This window comes from Lepidochelys kempii, chromosome 5 (genome assembly GCF_965140285.1).
Source record: "Lepidochelys kempii isolate rLepKem1 chromosome 5, rLepKem1.hap1, whole genome shotgun sequence".
NCBI classification, from domain to species: Eukaryota; Metazoa; Chordata; order Testudines; family Cheloniidae; genus Lepidochelys; species Lepidochelys kempii.
Genome location: NC_136384.1, coordinates 98227196 through 98241262, shown reverse-complemented (window position 1 = coordinate 98241262; position 14067 = coordinate 98227196). Strand labels below are relative to the sequence as shown.

At 43.8% G+C, this 14067-nt stretch overlaps 1 protein-coding gene across 1 annotated transcript in view; it reads right to left on the bottom strand.

The window, feature by feature from the left end:
• ALDH1A1 (aldehyde dehydrogenase 1 family member A1) overlaps positions 1 to 13493 on the bottom strand; it is a 52413-nt gene extending 38920 nt beyond the window's left edge. The window contains exon 1 of the mRNA XM_073345141.2: positions 13329 to 13493. Coding sequence (XP_073201242.2) covers positions 13329 to 13424 — 96 coding nt within the window. The 5' untranslated portion in view covers positions 13425 to 13493. The remainder of the gene's footprint in view (positions 1 to 13328) is intronic.
• Between the last annotated feature and the right edge of the window lie 574 nt (positions 13494 to 14067).

Sequence of the window (14067 nt, the reverse complement as noted above, 5' to 3'; positions counted from 1 at the left end):
CTTCCAGTCAGTGTTTGAAATTATGTAGGGCATGATGAAGCGCTTCAGGGCAGCCCTGCATCATCCTGCAGGAGCCCTTCCCTTGTTCTGCACACACATTGAGAGTATCCTACTGTTTTCTAGCAAAGGTTTGTGTGGGACAGAATTTCTTTGTTGTTCCAGCCCCCCTGACAATCTGCATAGTGGGGGTGCAGAGAACCGTTGAACCAAACTGTAAACCCTGTATATGATGGAAACCACTTCAAGCCAAGGGGTGCTGCAGCACGCCCAGCATTCCTAGTTCCAACACCTATGTTTGTTTTATCATTTTTTTTAATTTTTTTTGTTTTAAAAACAACACACCCCTAGGAAGTTTCACACAGACACAAAGTTAAGCTCTCAAAAGTCTGGCAACGCAAAAGTGAAGGCTGTATGTATGCATTACAATAGTGTGGGCCTATTTTTCTGCTGGTGCTGAGCTGCACCAAATTTACACCGGCAAGGAACTTGGTGCATGGTCTTTAATTACATAACCACATAGTATTTTTAGGCAAGATGGTTACCAACTTTAGTTCCCAGGAGAGCTCCACTTTGCAACCTTAATGTTCTTTTAATTTTGTGTGTGTGTGTGTGTGTGTGTGTATGGATTTTAAAATGTATCTGCTATAGTGTTATATATTTTGTGAAAAGGGGATTTCCAATCATAGGAAACGAGAAAAAAATTGTTTTCTGATATACCGTACTGTTTTTGTGATTACGTCACCACCCACTTGAGTGTCTTCATTGGATCCCAGTCATCCACCACATCAGATTAGCATTTCTTGGCCTTACACAACTTTGCTCCACCCTATATCTCTGATTAAATCTTTTATCATGTCTGTCTCACCATTTTCCCTCTATAAATGACACCAGACTTGATGTTCCATTTATCTCCTTCTCTCACATTTTTCTCTGTGCCTTATTCCATGCTTTTGCCTTTGCCTGGAATACCTTCCTCACCCCAGGTAACCAAACCAGCAACTGGTTCTCATTCCAATGATTTCTAATGACTAACTTCTTGCACGGTCCACACTAGAAGTGGGCTAGTATGTGACATTTAAAAACTAATCAAAACAGTAAGCTATTCTCCCCTCTGGGTATCCTGTCTTATTGGTTTCTGTCTTTTCGATTTTAAGCTCTTATATAGGACTGAGCATGTTGTTGGCAATTAACAAACATAATGAATAACAAAAAATGTACTGTGGCCAGTATAAAGCAAAGATAATTAAACTGGTTGATGCAGCAACCTTAAAACTGCTGAGATCACATCCAAAGATTATTTCATATTTGCCAGGAACTGCATTACATATGTAGCTTTAACCTTTATACAGGCAGAAAGAGCAGCACATGCCAGTTTTCCTTTTTATAGCTGGAACAACCACCCTCACGCACAGATAGGAACATTGAGATATCCTGGCACAGAAGCACACTTTAATAAAACTAGATGGAATGGATATCATTATCCATCATCAGTAACATTAAACACACAAATGACGTCACTCACACAGGAAAACATTTGATTATCTTATTTGCAAATTCACTCTCACTCTGGAATAATCCCCCGCAAGAAGTAAATATTTGAATTCCTTAGAATGTCTGGATGACAACAGAGTCAAATGTGAGCACTTTCTTCAAAGACAGCAGAGAAGTTTCAGGATTGGCAGGGATAAAATCACCACCCAATCTTATCTGCTTTTTACTCTGAATTTTGTAGTCTATTCCATATGGCACTTTCCTTCCCCTTGGTATTAGGCCACACTGATCGTCCCTAAGCTGACTGCATATGTTCTAAAACTACACAAAATGAGGATTTCATAAATGGGTAATTCTGTCTCTCTCCTTGGTGTTCAGTTACTTGTAAATCCTGCTTGAAGGTTAGTATGAGTGCCTGTACAGCCGGTATAAACAACGTCTCCCTATAAAATGCTGTGAAAGAAACCAAAGCAGTTGCTATCAAAAAGTCAACATTTACCTACAGTTACCAGCAAGGGGTGTTGGAGATACTGCAGTTATTTTCTTTTGTAACTATAAGGAAAATTTGACATCTCACATGTCACCATGGTAAATTAGGGTAAGTGTTTTTCTTTATGGTGAACATTATACCTTGGTAAACTGATTATAATAGTTTTGCATCAAATACTGTGCTCTCTTTTGTGCCTTTAAGACATAGCCTCTTTTTAAGAGTGGTGCAAAACTGGACTGGCCCAGCAGTTGCTGTGGCGGGGCCATAGACGGAACCCATATCCCTATCTTGGCACCGGAGCACCAAGCCGCCGAGTACATAAACCGCAAGGGGTACTTTTCAATAGTGCTGCAAGCTCTGGTGGATCACAAGGGACGTTTCACCAACATCAATGTGGGATGGCCAGGAAAGGTACATGATTCTTGTATCTTCAGGAACTCTGGTCTGTTTCAAAAGCTGCAGGAAGGGACTTTCTTCCCAGACCAGAAAATAACCGTTGGGGATGTTGAAATGCCTATATGTATCCTTGGGGACCCAGCCTACCCCTTAATGCCATGGCTCATGAAGCCGTACACAGGCAGCCTGGACAGTAGTCAGGAGCTGTTCAACAACAGGCTGAGCAAGTGCAGAATGATGGTAGAATGTGCATTTGGACGTTTAAAGGCACGCTGGCGCAGTTTACTGACTCACTTAAACCTCAGCGAAACCAATATTCCCACTGTTATTACTGCTTGCTGTGTGCACCACAATATCTTGAGAGTAAGGGGGAGACGTTTATGGCGGGGGGGGAGGTTGAGGCAAATCGCCTGGCTGCTGGTTACGTGCAGCCAGACACCAGGGCGGTTAGAAGAGCACAGGAGGGCGCAGTACGCATCAGAGAAGCTTTGAAAACCAGTTTCATGACTGGCCAGGCTATGGTGTGAAAGTTCTGTTTGTTTCTCCTTGATGAAACGCCCCGCCCCTTGGTTCACTCTACTTCCCTGTAAGCTAACCACCCTCCTCTCCTCCCTTCGATCACCGCTTGCAGAAGCAATAAAGTCATTGTTGCTTCACATTCATGCATTCTTTAATCATTCATCACACAAATAGGGGGATGACTACCAAGGTAGCCCAGGAGGGGTGGTGGAGGAGGGAAGGAAAATGCCACACAGCACTTTAAAAGTTTTCAACTTTAAAATTTATTGAATGCCAGCTTTCTTTTTTTTGGGCAATCCTCTGTGGCGGAGTGGCTGGTTGGCCGGTGGCCCCCTCACCGCGTTCTTGGGTGTCTGGGTGTGGAGGCTATGGAACTTGGGGAGGAGGGCGGTTGGTTACACAGGGGCTGTAGTGGCAGTCTGTGCTCCAGCTGCCTTTGCTGCAGCTCAACCATACACTGGAGCATACTGGTTTGGTCCTCCAGCAGCCTCAGCATTGAATCCTGCCTCCTCTCATCACGCTGCCGCCACATTTGAGCTTCAGCCCTGTCTTCAGCCCGCCACTTACTCTCAGGGACAGCGGTATTTAAAAAGACACATTTTATAAAACAGTGGCTACACTCTTTCAGGATAAACCTTGCTGTTAACATTACATACATAGCACATGTGCTTTCGTTACAAGGTCGCATTTTGCCTCCCCCCACCACATGGCTACCCCCTCAACCCTCCCCTTCCCCGTGGCTAACAGCGGGGGACATTTCTGTTTAGCCACAGGCAAACAGCCCGGCAGGAACGGGCTTCTCTGAGTGTCCCCTGAAGAAAAGCACTCTATTTCAACCAGGTGACCATGAATTATATCTGATTCTCCTGAGGATAACACAGAGAGATAAAGAACGGATGTTGTTTGAACGCCAACAAACATACACTGCAATGCTTTGTTGTACAATGATTCCCGAGTACGTGTTACTGGCCTGGAGTGGTAAAGTGTCCTACCATGAAGGATGCAATAAGGCTGCCCTCCCCAGAAACCTTTTGCAAAGGCTTTGGGAGTACATCCAGGAGAGCCGCGAATGCCAGGGCAAAGTAATCCTTTCACATGCTTGCTTTTAAACCATGTATAGTATTTTAAAAGGTACACTCACCAGAGGTCCCTTCTCCGCCTGCCGTGTCCAGGAAGCAGCCTTGGGTGGGTTCAGGGGGTACTGGCTCCAGGTCCAGGGTGAGAAACAATTCCTGGCTGTCAGGAAAACTGGTTTCTCCGCTTGCTTGCTGTGAGCTATCTACAACCTCATCATCATCATCTTCTTCGTCCCCAAAACCTGCTTCCGTGTTGCCTCCATCTCCATTGAAGGAGTCAAACAACACGGCTGGGGTAGTGGTGGCTGAACCCCCTAAAATGGCATGCAGCTCATCATAGAAGCGGCATGTTTGGGGCTCTGACCCGGAGCGGCCGTTCGCCTCTCTGGTTTTCTGGTAGACTTGCCTCAGCTCCTTAAGTTTCACGAGGCACTGCTTCGGGTCCCTGTTATGGCCTCTGTCCTTCATGCCCTGGGAGATTTTGACAAAGGTTTTGGCATTTCGAAAACTGGAACGGAGTTCTGATAGCACGGATTCTTCTCCCCAAACAGCGATCAGATCCCATACCTCCCGTTCGGTCCATGCTGAAGCTCTTTTGAGATTCTGGGACTCCATCATGGTCACCTCTGCTGATGAGCTCTGCATGGTCACCTGCAGCTTGCCACGCTGGCCAAACAGGAAATGAGATTCAAAAGTTCGCGGTTCTTTTCCTGTCTACCTGGCCAGTGCATCTGAGTTGAGAGTGCTGTCCAGAGCAGTCACAATGGAGCACTCTGGGATAGCTCCCAGAGGCCAATACCGTCGAATTGTGTCCACAGTACCCCAAATTCGAGCCGGCAAGGCCGATTTAAGTGCTAATCCACTTGTCAGGGGTGGAGTAAGGAAATAGATTTTAAGAGTCCTTTAAGTTGAAAAAAAGGGCTTCATCGTGTGGACGGGTGCAGGTTTACATCGATTTAACGCTGCTAAATCCGACCTAAAGTCCTAGTGTAGACTAGGGCTTAGTTGGGGATTGGTGCTGCTTTGAGCAGGGGGTTGGACTAGATGACCTCCTGAGGTTCCTTCCAACCCTGATATTCTATGATCCTGGGGGTGATTAGGGCCGCGGGAGTCTCTGGAGGAGACCGTCAGGGGACAGGGAGCAGGGGAGCTTAGATAGGGGGTGGGGTCTTGGGAGGGGTGGTTGGGGCGGGGGAAGTCTCTGGAGGATGTAGTCAGGGGACAAGGAGTGGGGGGGCTGGATGGGTCAGGGGTTCTGAGGGGTCAGTCAGGGGGCAGGAAGTTACTATTAATAACGGAAATGCTCGAGGCCAAAGCAAGTTTGATATAAAGCAGTTTCACCTATAACGCGGTAAAATTTTTTGGCTCCCGAGGATCGTGTTGTATCGGGGTAGAGGTGTATTTGTCTAGGTATCCAAAGAGATATATGCACAGCCTGCAGCCAACAGTGCCTGAACCTCAGGCTTGTCAAAAGTTGTAAAGATAATAATGTACTATATGACTTCCTAGCAATTTCACATGGTTGATCCTAAGGAGTCCATATGAAATTGTGGATGCTGTGAGGGGGCACAGATGCACAGCAGTCAGGTGGTTAACAAGAAAAAATCCTATGAAGTCATCTATCTATGTTGCCAAGAAAAGAGACAAAGTAAAAGGTAAATATTAACATAACAGTGCTGGGTGATGCTACAGTATGCCAAATTCATATCTGTCTGTGAAAGGAGTAATAGTAAAACTTACCATTTTGGGAAGTTTTGCAAATATTGGTTTAAGTACTGCATTTAGCGTACTGACACAATGCTATTATTTTAGAGTCCCTTACTTATTATTGTTCCTAATGTCACTTCCTCCTTATCCTAACTTTTCACTATGTACAAACCTGTACAATGTACAAGAACACTGAAAATTGCAGTATCCAAACATCTCCGTTAGGATACATTATGACTTTGCTTATACAGGTATGAACTAAAGAAAATGGTGCAAAAAGCCCAAATCCAACCTATACGCAATGGTACATATGTTGTAACCCTGGGAGCTATTTTTTCCAGAGTATGTTGGCAGCTACGCTCCTTTGGAGTGTACACTGCATAGACACATGGGCTGTGGTGCACTGAAAACAGAACCAGCTAGTGCACAAGCCAATGTGAACGGACGCTGCAACAAAGATCAGCCTCTGGCCTGCTTGAATTGCAGTACACTCATTGCCCATGCTTACAAAAGCAGTAGCAGTTATCTTACATCATGGTGTGGTAGTTTGCTGTCAGATAGCCAGGTCTTCCATAGTAAGGTGTTTCTTTTGCCAGATGTTCACCCACAGTTGCACATGCTGTATGAGTGTTCATGTTCACCTGTAAGGACTGGATATGACTCATTGGGTTTAAGAGTTTTTGACAAGTCAAATCTTTGCATCAAGTAACTTTTTACTTAGAAATGTTATGGTGTGCATGGTAGAGCTATTGTTTTCACTGAGATCTTCAAGTAAGATGGCAAGTCTTATAATGACCATACTCTTGTCCTTTCCACTAGAACTAGAAATCAACATTTGTTGTAGATGGATTCTGACACTGTTCTACGGTTCTGAAGCTTTGTATTTCAAAATACAGACCCAGGTGGTAGCTCTACGGTGGCTGCAAGCAAAATCTTATTTGACTGGAATTCATCTTCAGTGATAAAAATATAGTAAAATCCTGATTCTCCAAATTCTCCAAGTCATTGCAGACAATCAGAAATGTGGGAAATTGGCAGCTCTGCAAGGGTTTAGCTTCAGCCTTGTGAGGTTTAGGCAATATTGAAGTCTTAAGGTCCTTGTCTGGGGATTTTATTTGCTTACTTTCACGGTCTGAGCATAGGACTGGGAGCAAGGAACTCCTGAGGTCTGATCCTGGCTTTGAGAATGATTTATTCTATTGCTTTGGGCACCCTTGCCCTTTTTATGGCTCAGTTTCACAATCTGGAAAATATAGATAATATTTCTCCATCCCACAGGTGTATTGTGAAAATTGATTAGTGTTTGCAAGGCACTCTTAAGACAAAGAGTGCTATTATCTTACTATAGTTATTTATCACACACAGATAGCATTTCACCCACAGAGGGTTTGGTGTGAAGTGGAACCTACTGCAGCTCTGCAGAAAAAGAGAAGAAGGTTTCCTGTGCGCGTCTACTATACGCTGTGGAGCACAGCTCTGCAGGACCTCCTTATGTGGGTGACAAAAGGCAGGATTATCTGCTGCATGAATCCTCTGACAGTTGGTCGCCAACTGGCAGCTGGCTACTCTGCAAAGGTTTCAAGTTCCAAAGGTTTCAATAGCAACTGAGGAGTGGTTCCTAAACTACTCTATGGATTCAAAATGAAATTCCTCATCCCCAGCTCTGCAGCAAACCTCAGCGTGCACCCATGTTACTCAAGCTGGCCTCTACAAATTGGATTTACCCCATGTTTATCCTTTGGCAAGAAAGATTTCTATCTAACTGGATATAATTGTTGCCCACTGTAAAATAGTGGGCAGATATGCCAGCCAGGGAAGGTAAAATAACTCCCCCCCCCACAATAAATAAACCAGTTCAATCCAAGGTTCTTTCCTCAGGGCTGGCTTTTATCATCAAAAAAAGACTCAAACAACATCAAAACAACTTAAAACACCTGAACCTGGCAACCAGGTCTCAGTAAGTTGGGAGGGGAAGAGCACACTCTTCTCTACAGGTAACCTTTTCTATGTCCTATAATTCCTGCCATGGAGATACTTCTCACTAAGAGCCATCATATTCCCCCACAGTGCGCTCACTACTCAGGCTACCCATTATATTGTTCCAAAGGTGGTCACCTGACTCCCTGGTCATGTGCCCTCAAGACTTGCAGTCCCTCTTGGGAAACTACATTTCCCAGAATGCCTGCTCTTATGAGGCCCAAGGGCCGTAATAGGAGCACTGTACCCAGTTACACTAACATTAAATCAAAAATTTAAAACACAATATTGAAAAATAGCTGGTATCCACTCATGTACACTTACCAACTGTGATAACTGCTCCAAGTTTATAGTCCTGTACTAGAGTTGCCAACTTTCTACTCGCACAAAACCGAACACACTTGCTCTGCCCTCTGCCCCGCCCCTCCTCCGAGGCCCCGCCCCCCAATCACTCCATGCCCTCCTTCTGTCGCTCACTCTCCCCACTCTCACTCATTTTCAGCGGGCTGGCTCAGGGGGTAAGGGTGCACGAGGGGGTGAGGGCTCCGACTACAGGCTCTGGGGTCGGGCCAGGGATGAGGGGTTTGGAGATGCAGGAGGGGGCTCTGGGCTGGGAGTGATGGGTTTGCAGGGTGGGAGGGGGATCAGGGCTGGACCAGGGGGTTGGGGTGTGGGAAGGGGCCAGGCTCCGGGCAGCGCTTACCTCAAGCAGCTCCTGGAAGTAGTGGCATGTCCCCGCTCTGGCTCCTATGTGGAGGCATGGCCTGGCAGCTCTGTATGATGCCTCATTCGCAGGCACCTCCCCTGCAGCTCCCATTGACCATGGTTCCCGGACAATGGGAGCTGTAGAGCTGGCGCTTGGGGTGGGGGCAGCATGCGGAGCTGCTCCTACACATAGGAGCTGGAGGGCTGACATGCCACTGTTTTTGGGAGCTGCAGGGAGCCTGCCTTAGCTCCACTGCACCACTGACTGGACTTTTAACGTTCCGGAGAGCTGTGCTGACCAGAGCCACCAGGGTCCCTTTTTGACTAGGCATTCTGTTCGAAAACCGGACACCTGGCCACCCTATCCTGTACATCTGTGGTTGTTTGATGGGGTATGAATGGAAAATCCCACCAATTCAGCTAAACCTAAAGAGTTCTATGGACCATCAAAAACCAGTCAATTAAACCGGAAACACTATTAAAGGGAATCTGCAGGGTCTGATTCTGCCCCACTTATTTTGTGCTAGATCCACAAAGTGACTTAAGTATTGCAATGCTGAGTATTGCTTCTCTTTTAGGCATCTTGCCACCCAGTGAAAGCCACAGCCCCAAGTTAGGCGCCTAGGCCCTATACAATGCATAGCAAGAATTAGGCACCTAAGATTGGGACCCACAAAAGCCAGCATGCTGCAAGGGGAGCCATCGAAGCTAGTCAATCAGAAATGCTGAGGAGATGGCTATAATATAAACCCTGCCCCTCTCTGAGAGTTAGGTGCCTAAATTCTGGGATTCTCAGCCATGAACTCTCTGCTGGAGTTAGGAGTCTAAGCCATGTTTTGCAAGAAATGCCAGGGAGGCACGCAGGTGAGGAAAAAGGCCTTTCTTATACATTTTAGCACTCACCCAGGACATTGGAGACTTTGGTTGAATTCTCCTCTCTGTCAGGTGTGGAGAATGGGGTTTGAATACAGGTCTCTTGCCAACCAGGGGAGTACTCCAATCACTGGGCCTTAGAGTCATTCCCACTCTCACACTGGCCCAGCGCATATTTAATTATTCATACACATTGGAACAGCTGCAGTAGGAGACACAGAGAGACCTGCAGACTAGAACATCTCATAATCAGCTAACCAGGGCCTCACTTGAGAGGTGGGGGAAAAAAAAAAGTTCAAATCCCTGCTCCACATCAGGCAAAGGAGGACACTGAACCCTACATTCCACTTCCAGGAGAGTGCTCTAGCCACACGCTAAAGGCTGAGATGGAGGAGTCCTCCTCATTCTCCCTCTGCCCCGGGGCTGTTTTGTGTGGCAATGCCTACTGGATCAGATGAAATAGGCAGGGGAATGCCTAGTCTGAGGATCTTGCTGGGGTTGAGGCATAAAATAGGTGCCCAAGTGCCTTAGAACGAGCTGGCTGTGCGCATCCTCACTGGCAGAAACATACCTCCTGTAAGGTGGAAATTCAGGATCCTAGGGATTTTAGGTACCTACAGGGTTAGGTGGCAGCTGAGTAGGGATTTGACCCTTTTTTAAAAATTTGAAACCATTTTATTATTTCCTCTTTGCTTCTAGCTGTAATGATTAAAATACATTTTATATTTGTTTCTCTTTTCCTTTATTTACCGTAAGTGATTTAACTTTCCACACACCATGTTTTTCCCTCAGACACTGTGAAGAGCAGCGGTGGCAAGAGAAATATTGTTTTTTCTGCTACCTCATGTAATTTAACTACCTGATAAGTAACTAATTGTGCTTTGATACCTGGCTGTTGGAGCGCCATAGGACCTGCTCTTTTCAGAAGCATCACAACAGAAATAATTTGTTAAACAATCATTGTCTAATTCTTTAGTGTAACAAAGTAAAATATTTACCAGTACATGTGAGCCAATCTTACATACCTAAAATACTCACGAATGTCATCGGCACATCTCTTAAGGAGTTTTGGGTATAGAAGGAATTCAGGATCATGCCCCAATTCAGGATCCAAACTCTCTTTAACAATTTAAAAATTAATCCATCCAAATTAAGAACATAAGAATGGCCATACTGGGTCAGACCAAAAGTCCATCTAGCCCAGTATCCTGTCTTCCAACAGTCACCAATTCCAGGTGCCCCAGAGGGAATGAACAGAACAGACAATCAAGTGATCCATCCCTGGTCACCCATTCCCAGCTTCTGGCAATTGACTCTTGAGTGTGTTAAATATCTCTTTAGAATGCTTAGTTCATGCTTTATGAGAAGGGTACAGACTATGATCTGGGAATACTTATATCATCATAGAAATACCTCTGGATTAAATGGATCTAATTTATTTAGGGCCACATTGCTCCTGGTTGTAGAAAAACCTGTGAAAGGGGCCCATGGTGTGAGGAAAAGTCCATGAGGGTCCCCTGGAGAGTTTTCCCTAGATCATTCTAAGGAGGGCAGAGGGTTGCAGTTTTCCCATGTTGTACAGGGAGATGGTCCAGTCCTTAGAATCTACAAATATTTGAGAATCTGCTGGAGTCCAAGGAGAGTGAAGATTGAAAAGTTTGTACAACTGCACTGGTTCTGGCCCCCCAGGCCTTTCTGTTGGTCCCTGAAGCTTAACTTCAGTGATGCCACACTACCTGGGCTTTGCCATCAGCTGGTTCTCCTGGAAGCCGCATAAAGGGTCGGGGAGGGGAGGGTGCTAGGAAAGTCAGTCCAGCCTTAGACAATATTAGCTTGTCAGAGAATTAGTCATGGGTTGGTAGTGTGGTATTAGGATGATGTATTTGTAACCTTGTGTATGCTTCCCACCCCCTGCCCTATCCTGGTCCCCTCATCCCAGCTCACCATCTCATTTTATGTGGTCTCCTGGCCCATAGACAGTCCTCAGTGAGATTTTGGAAAAGGAGGAAAGTGCTATGTAGGGCAGAGGTGAAACTGGTTCCCTCTACACGTACAGCTGTGAATCATGATTGGAACCATAATTATTTACATATTCAATGATCTTTTCATATGCTGGATTTGACCCTTTGTTCAATCCCTGAGTACATGATAATGCACATGAAACTCTGAATTAGTTGAAAGCTGTATACCTTCACATATAGGGAAATACCTTCCTCATGGCAAAGTCTCTGATGAGGCTCTTGTGCATTAGTTATTTCAGCAAAAAGATGAAACACTCAAGAAACATATTCCTATTAATACACTTTTTAGATGGCAATGTAAAAACATCTGATATGACAACTATTCTGTGGTTACCTACAGAATCTCTCCTATTAGTGAAAGTTTTTTCTAAGTGAGTTTATGCTGGCTAAGAAAGAAAGCAGTGGGGAATGGGGAGGAATATTCCAGTTTATGCTTTTCAGATCTTCAATAACTTGGGGCATCACCTTGTCCTCATTCCTTTTTGTTTGTAGTTTAATTCAGCAGTTGAAAATGCATCATTGCAGTTCCTAAAGTATCTTTCCTGGATTAAGCCCTTTATACTCTGAGACAGGAATAGCCCAAGTGAGCTATCACATAGCAGAACTATACTGCACTTGCACAGGTTTAACGGCTTGTTAAATATTTACAAAATGAGGTCCCAAACCTGAAGTCTTTATTCATGAAAAATAGGTACCAAAAGCAATTTGGGGTCTCCCTGAAAATGGGGTGCAGAGTTGGGTCCAAAAGAGCTGACCTTGAGTGGCACTGAGCTCTCCAGATTATACCCTAATGTTTGAAAAGAAGTCAAGTTTTGACTCTAGTGAGAAGTTAAAATTCAATGCCATGCATATTTGTATTTTGGAAAAAACTGAAGTTTAGCTCACGAAGTCGCAACAAGAACACTTTCTTGATTGTTTTACTTGGGAACTTTTCTAGACAGCAGTAACATACTATGTGGCATTTTGCTGTATGTCCAGAATCTGAGATAGCCACGGCCAGCAAAAGCTACAATTGTTACAGAAGTTTCTCAGTTTCTCTTTATTGCTGTATTTCACTTTGCTCTACCAAACACTACCTGAAAGTCTGAGATTGCAGAAACTTTGCTGTTTGTTCAAAGTTCAGTCTCTCTTGCAACTCTCTGTGTACTGTGGTATGAAACACATAAAGTGTCTTTTTAAGGCAGGAATACAAGTCTGATTTTAGGGTTAGCCTAGAGGATCCATTTCATGCTTACCTTATCTGTGTTTTTAAATGCATATGGAAAGAATTTGCTATTGTACAAGGTTCCTGATAATACTGACTAATTAGCAATGGTGGACTTTAGCTGTTTTATTGATAGTTACTTGCTTAGCAAGACAAACAGGTTTATTATCTGTAGGAACATATGTCAAATGCAGGAGGACCCTTGCTTTAATTTTATTAAAAAACAAAACAAAACAAAAAACCTTCCTCCAGACCAACATCATTGGCATAATTCTTAAAATCTGTTTGTAAATATCCCAGTTTATTTAAAAATTAGACTAATTGTTAACATATTCTACAATTATCTTTTATTTTCTTGCTGCTGTTCATTGCAATGATGTAAATGTTTCCTTCTCTGGCTCATTTACACTTTCCAGGATACTTATGACCACAGGTCTTAGCTTCTGAAAAAAATATGGACAGCACACCAAAAAATAGTAGTATAAAACTTACCAACTCCTTGGAAGAGTTTCTCAAGACAGAAGAGATCAGAGAATGTTCCCAGAAATTACACTATAAGAATTAAATCTAGGTAAACATTTGTAAATACACAATTGAGTAGTGAGACGAGGTGGGTGAGGTAATATGTTTTATGGGACCAACTTCTGTTGGTGAAAGAGACAAGCTTTCAAGCTTACACACAGCTCTTCAGAAAAGATATTATCTCACCCACCTTGTCTCTCTAATATCCTGGGACCGACATGGCTACAACACTGCAAACAATAATTGAGTTAGTGTTATTTCTTTGGTTTGAACAAAACTACTTATGGTAAGTACATATATAGTCTTATATGAATGCCTAAGGCAAGTTAATAAACATGCATACTAACCTTAGTATACTTAATTTTCAGATCACTGAGTGGTGCAGGCATCGCTGGAGCAGAGTTGCTATCTGGGATTTGTTTTTTCGTATTTTCAGTTGACATGTTTAGTTAGCTCCTGAAACACAGGTGAAATGAGGAATCAGAGAAGCTGAGTGATTTTGTCCTGACTGAGCATTTAGCTTTATTTGTGCTATTTTGTCTGAACTGGCTATGGTATATTTGCATACAAGACTATGATTGGATGAAAGATTTCACTGCAAAAAGAAAATGACACTACTTATTTCTAACACCAAGGGCACTAGTGTTTTCACTTAGGTTGAAATCTGTATGATGCAAATTCTTCAGAAATAAACTGTATTGAAAGACATTATGAAAGTTTTCAAATATTAGAACATTGCTTGTAATCTTTCTTAGATCAGGCAGGTCCAGAAATTCGAATCTGGGCTCTTCAGCTTTGGAGGTAGAGACAAATTTGTTAGTTCTGGGTGCAGGCAAAGCCTTTTGCACGAGAGAGCCAGGCAGAATAACTTCCAGAGCTGTAAAGTACTCAACTGTGATTTTAATACGCTTGGAACAAAATCACAATTCCTGTCGACAACACTTATTGTCAGAGAACATGTGGAATGAGGACTAATGTATTAATATAAGGTCCTCATATCCTTACCAATACCAAGTAATTTAAGGGAGGGACAAAATGATGGACCTGCCTGATCCAAGAAAGAAAATTTGGAGATAAAAACAAAAA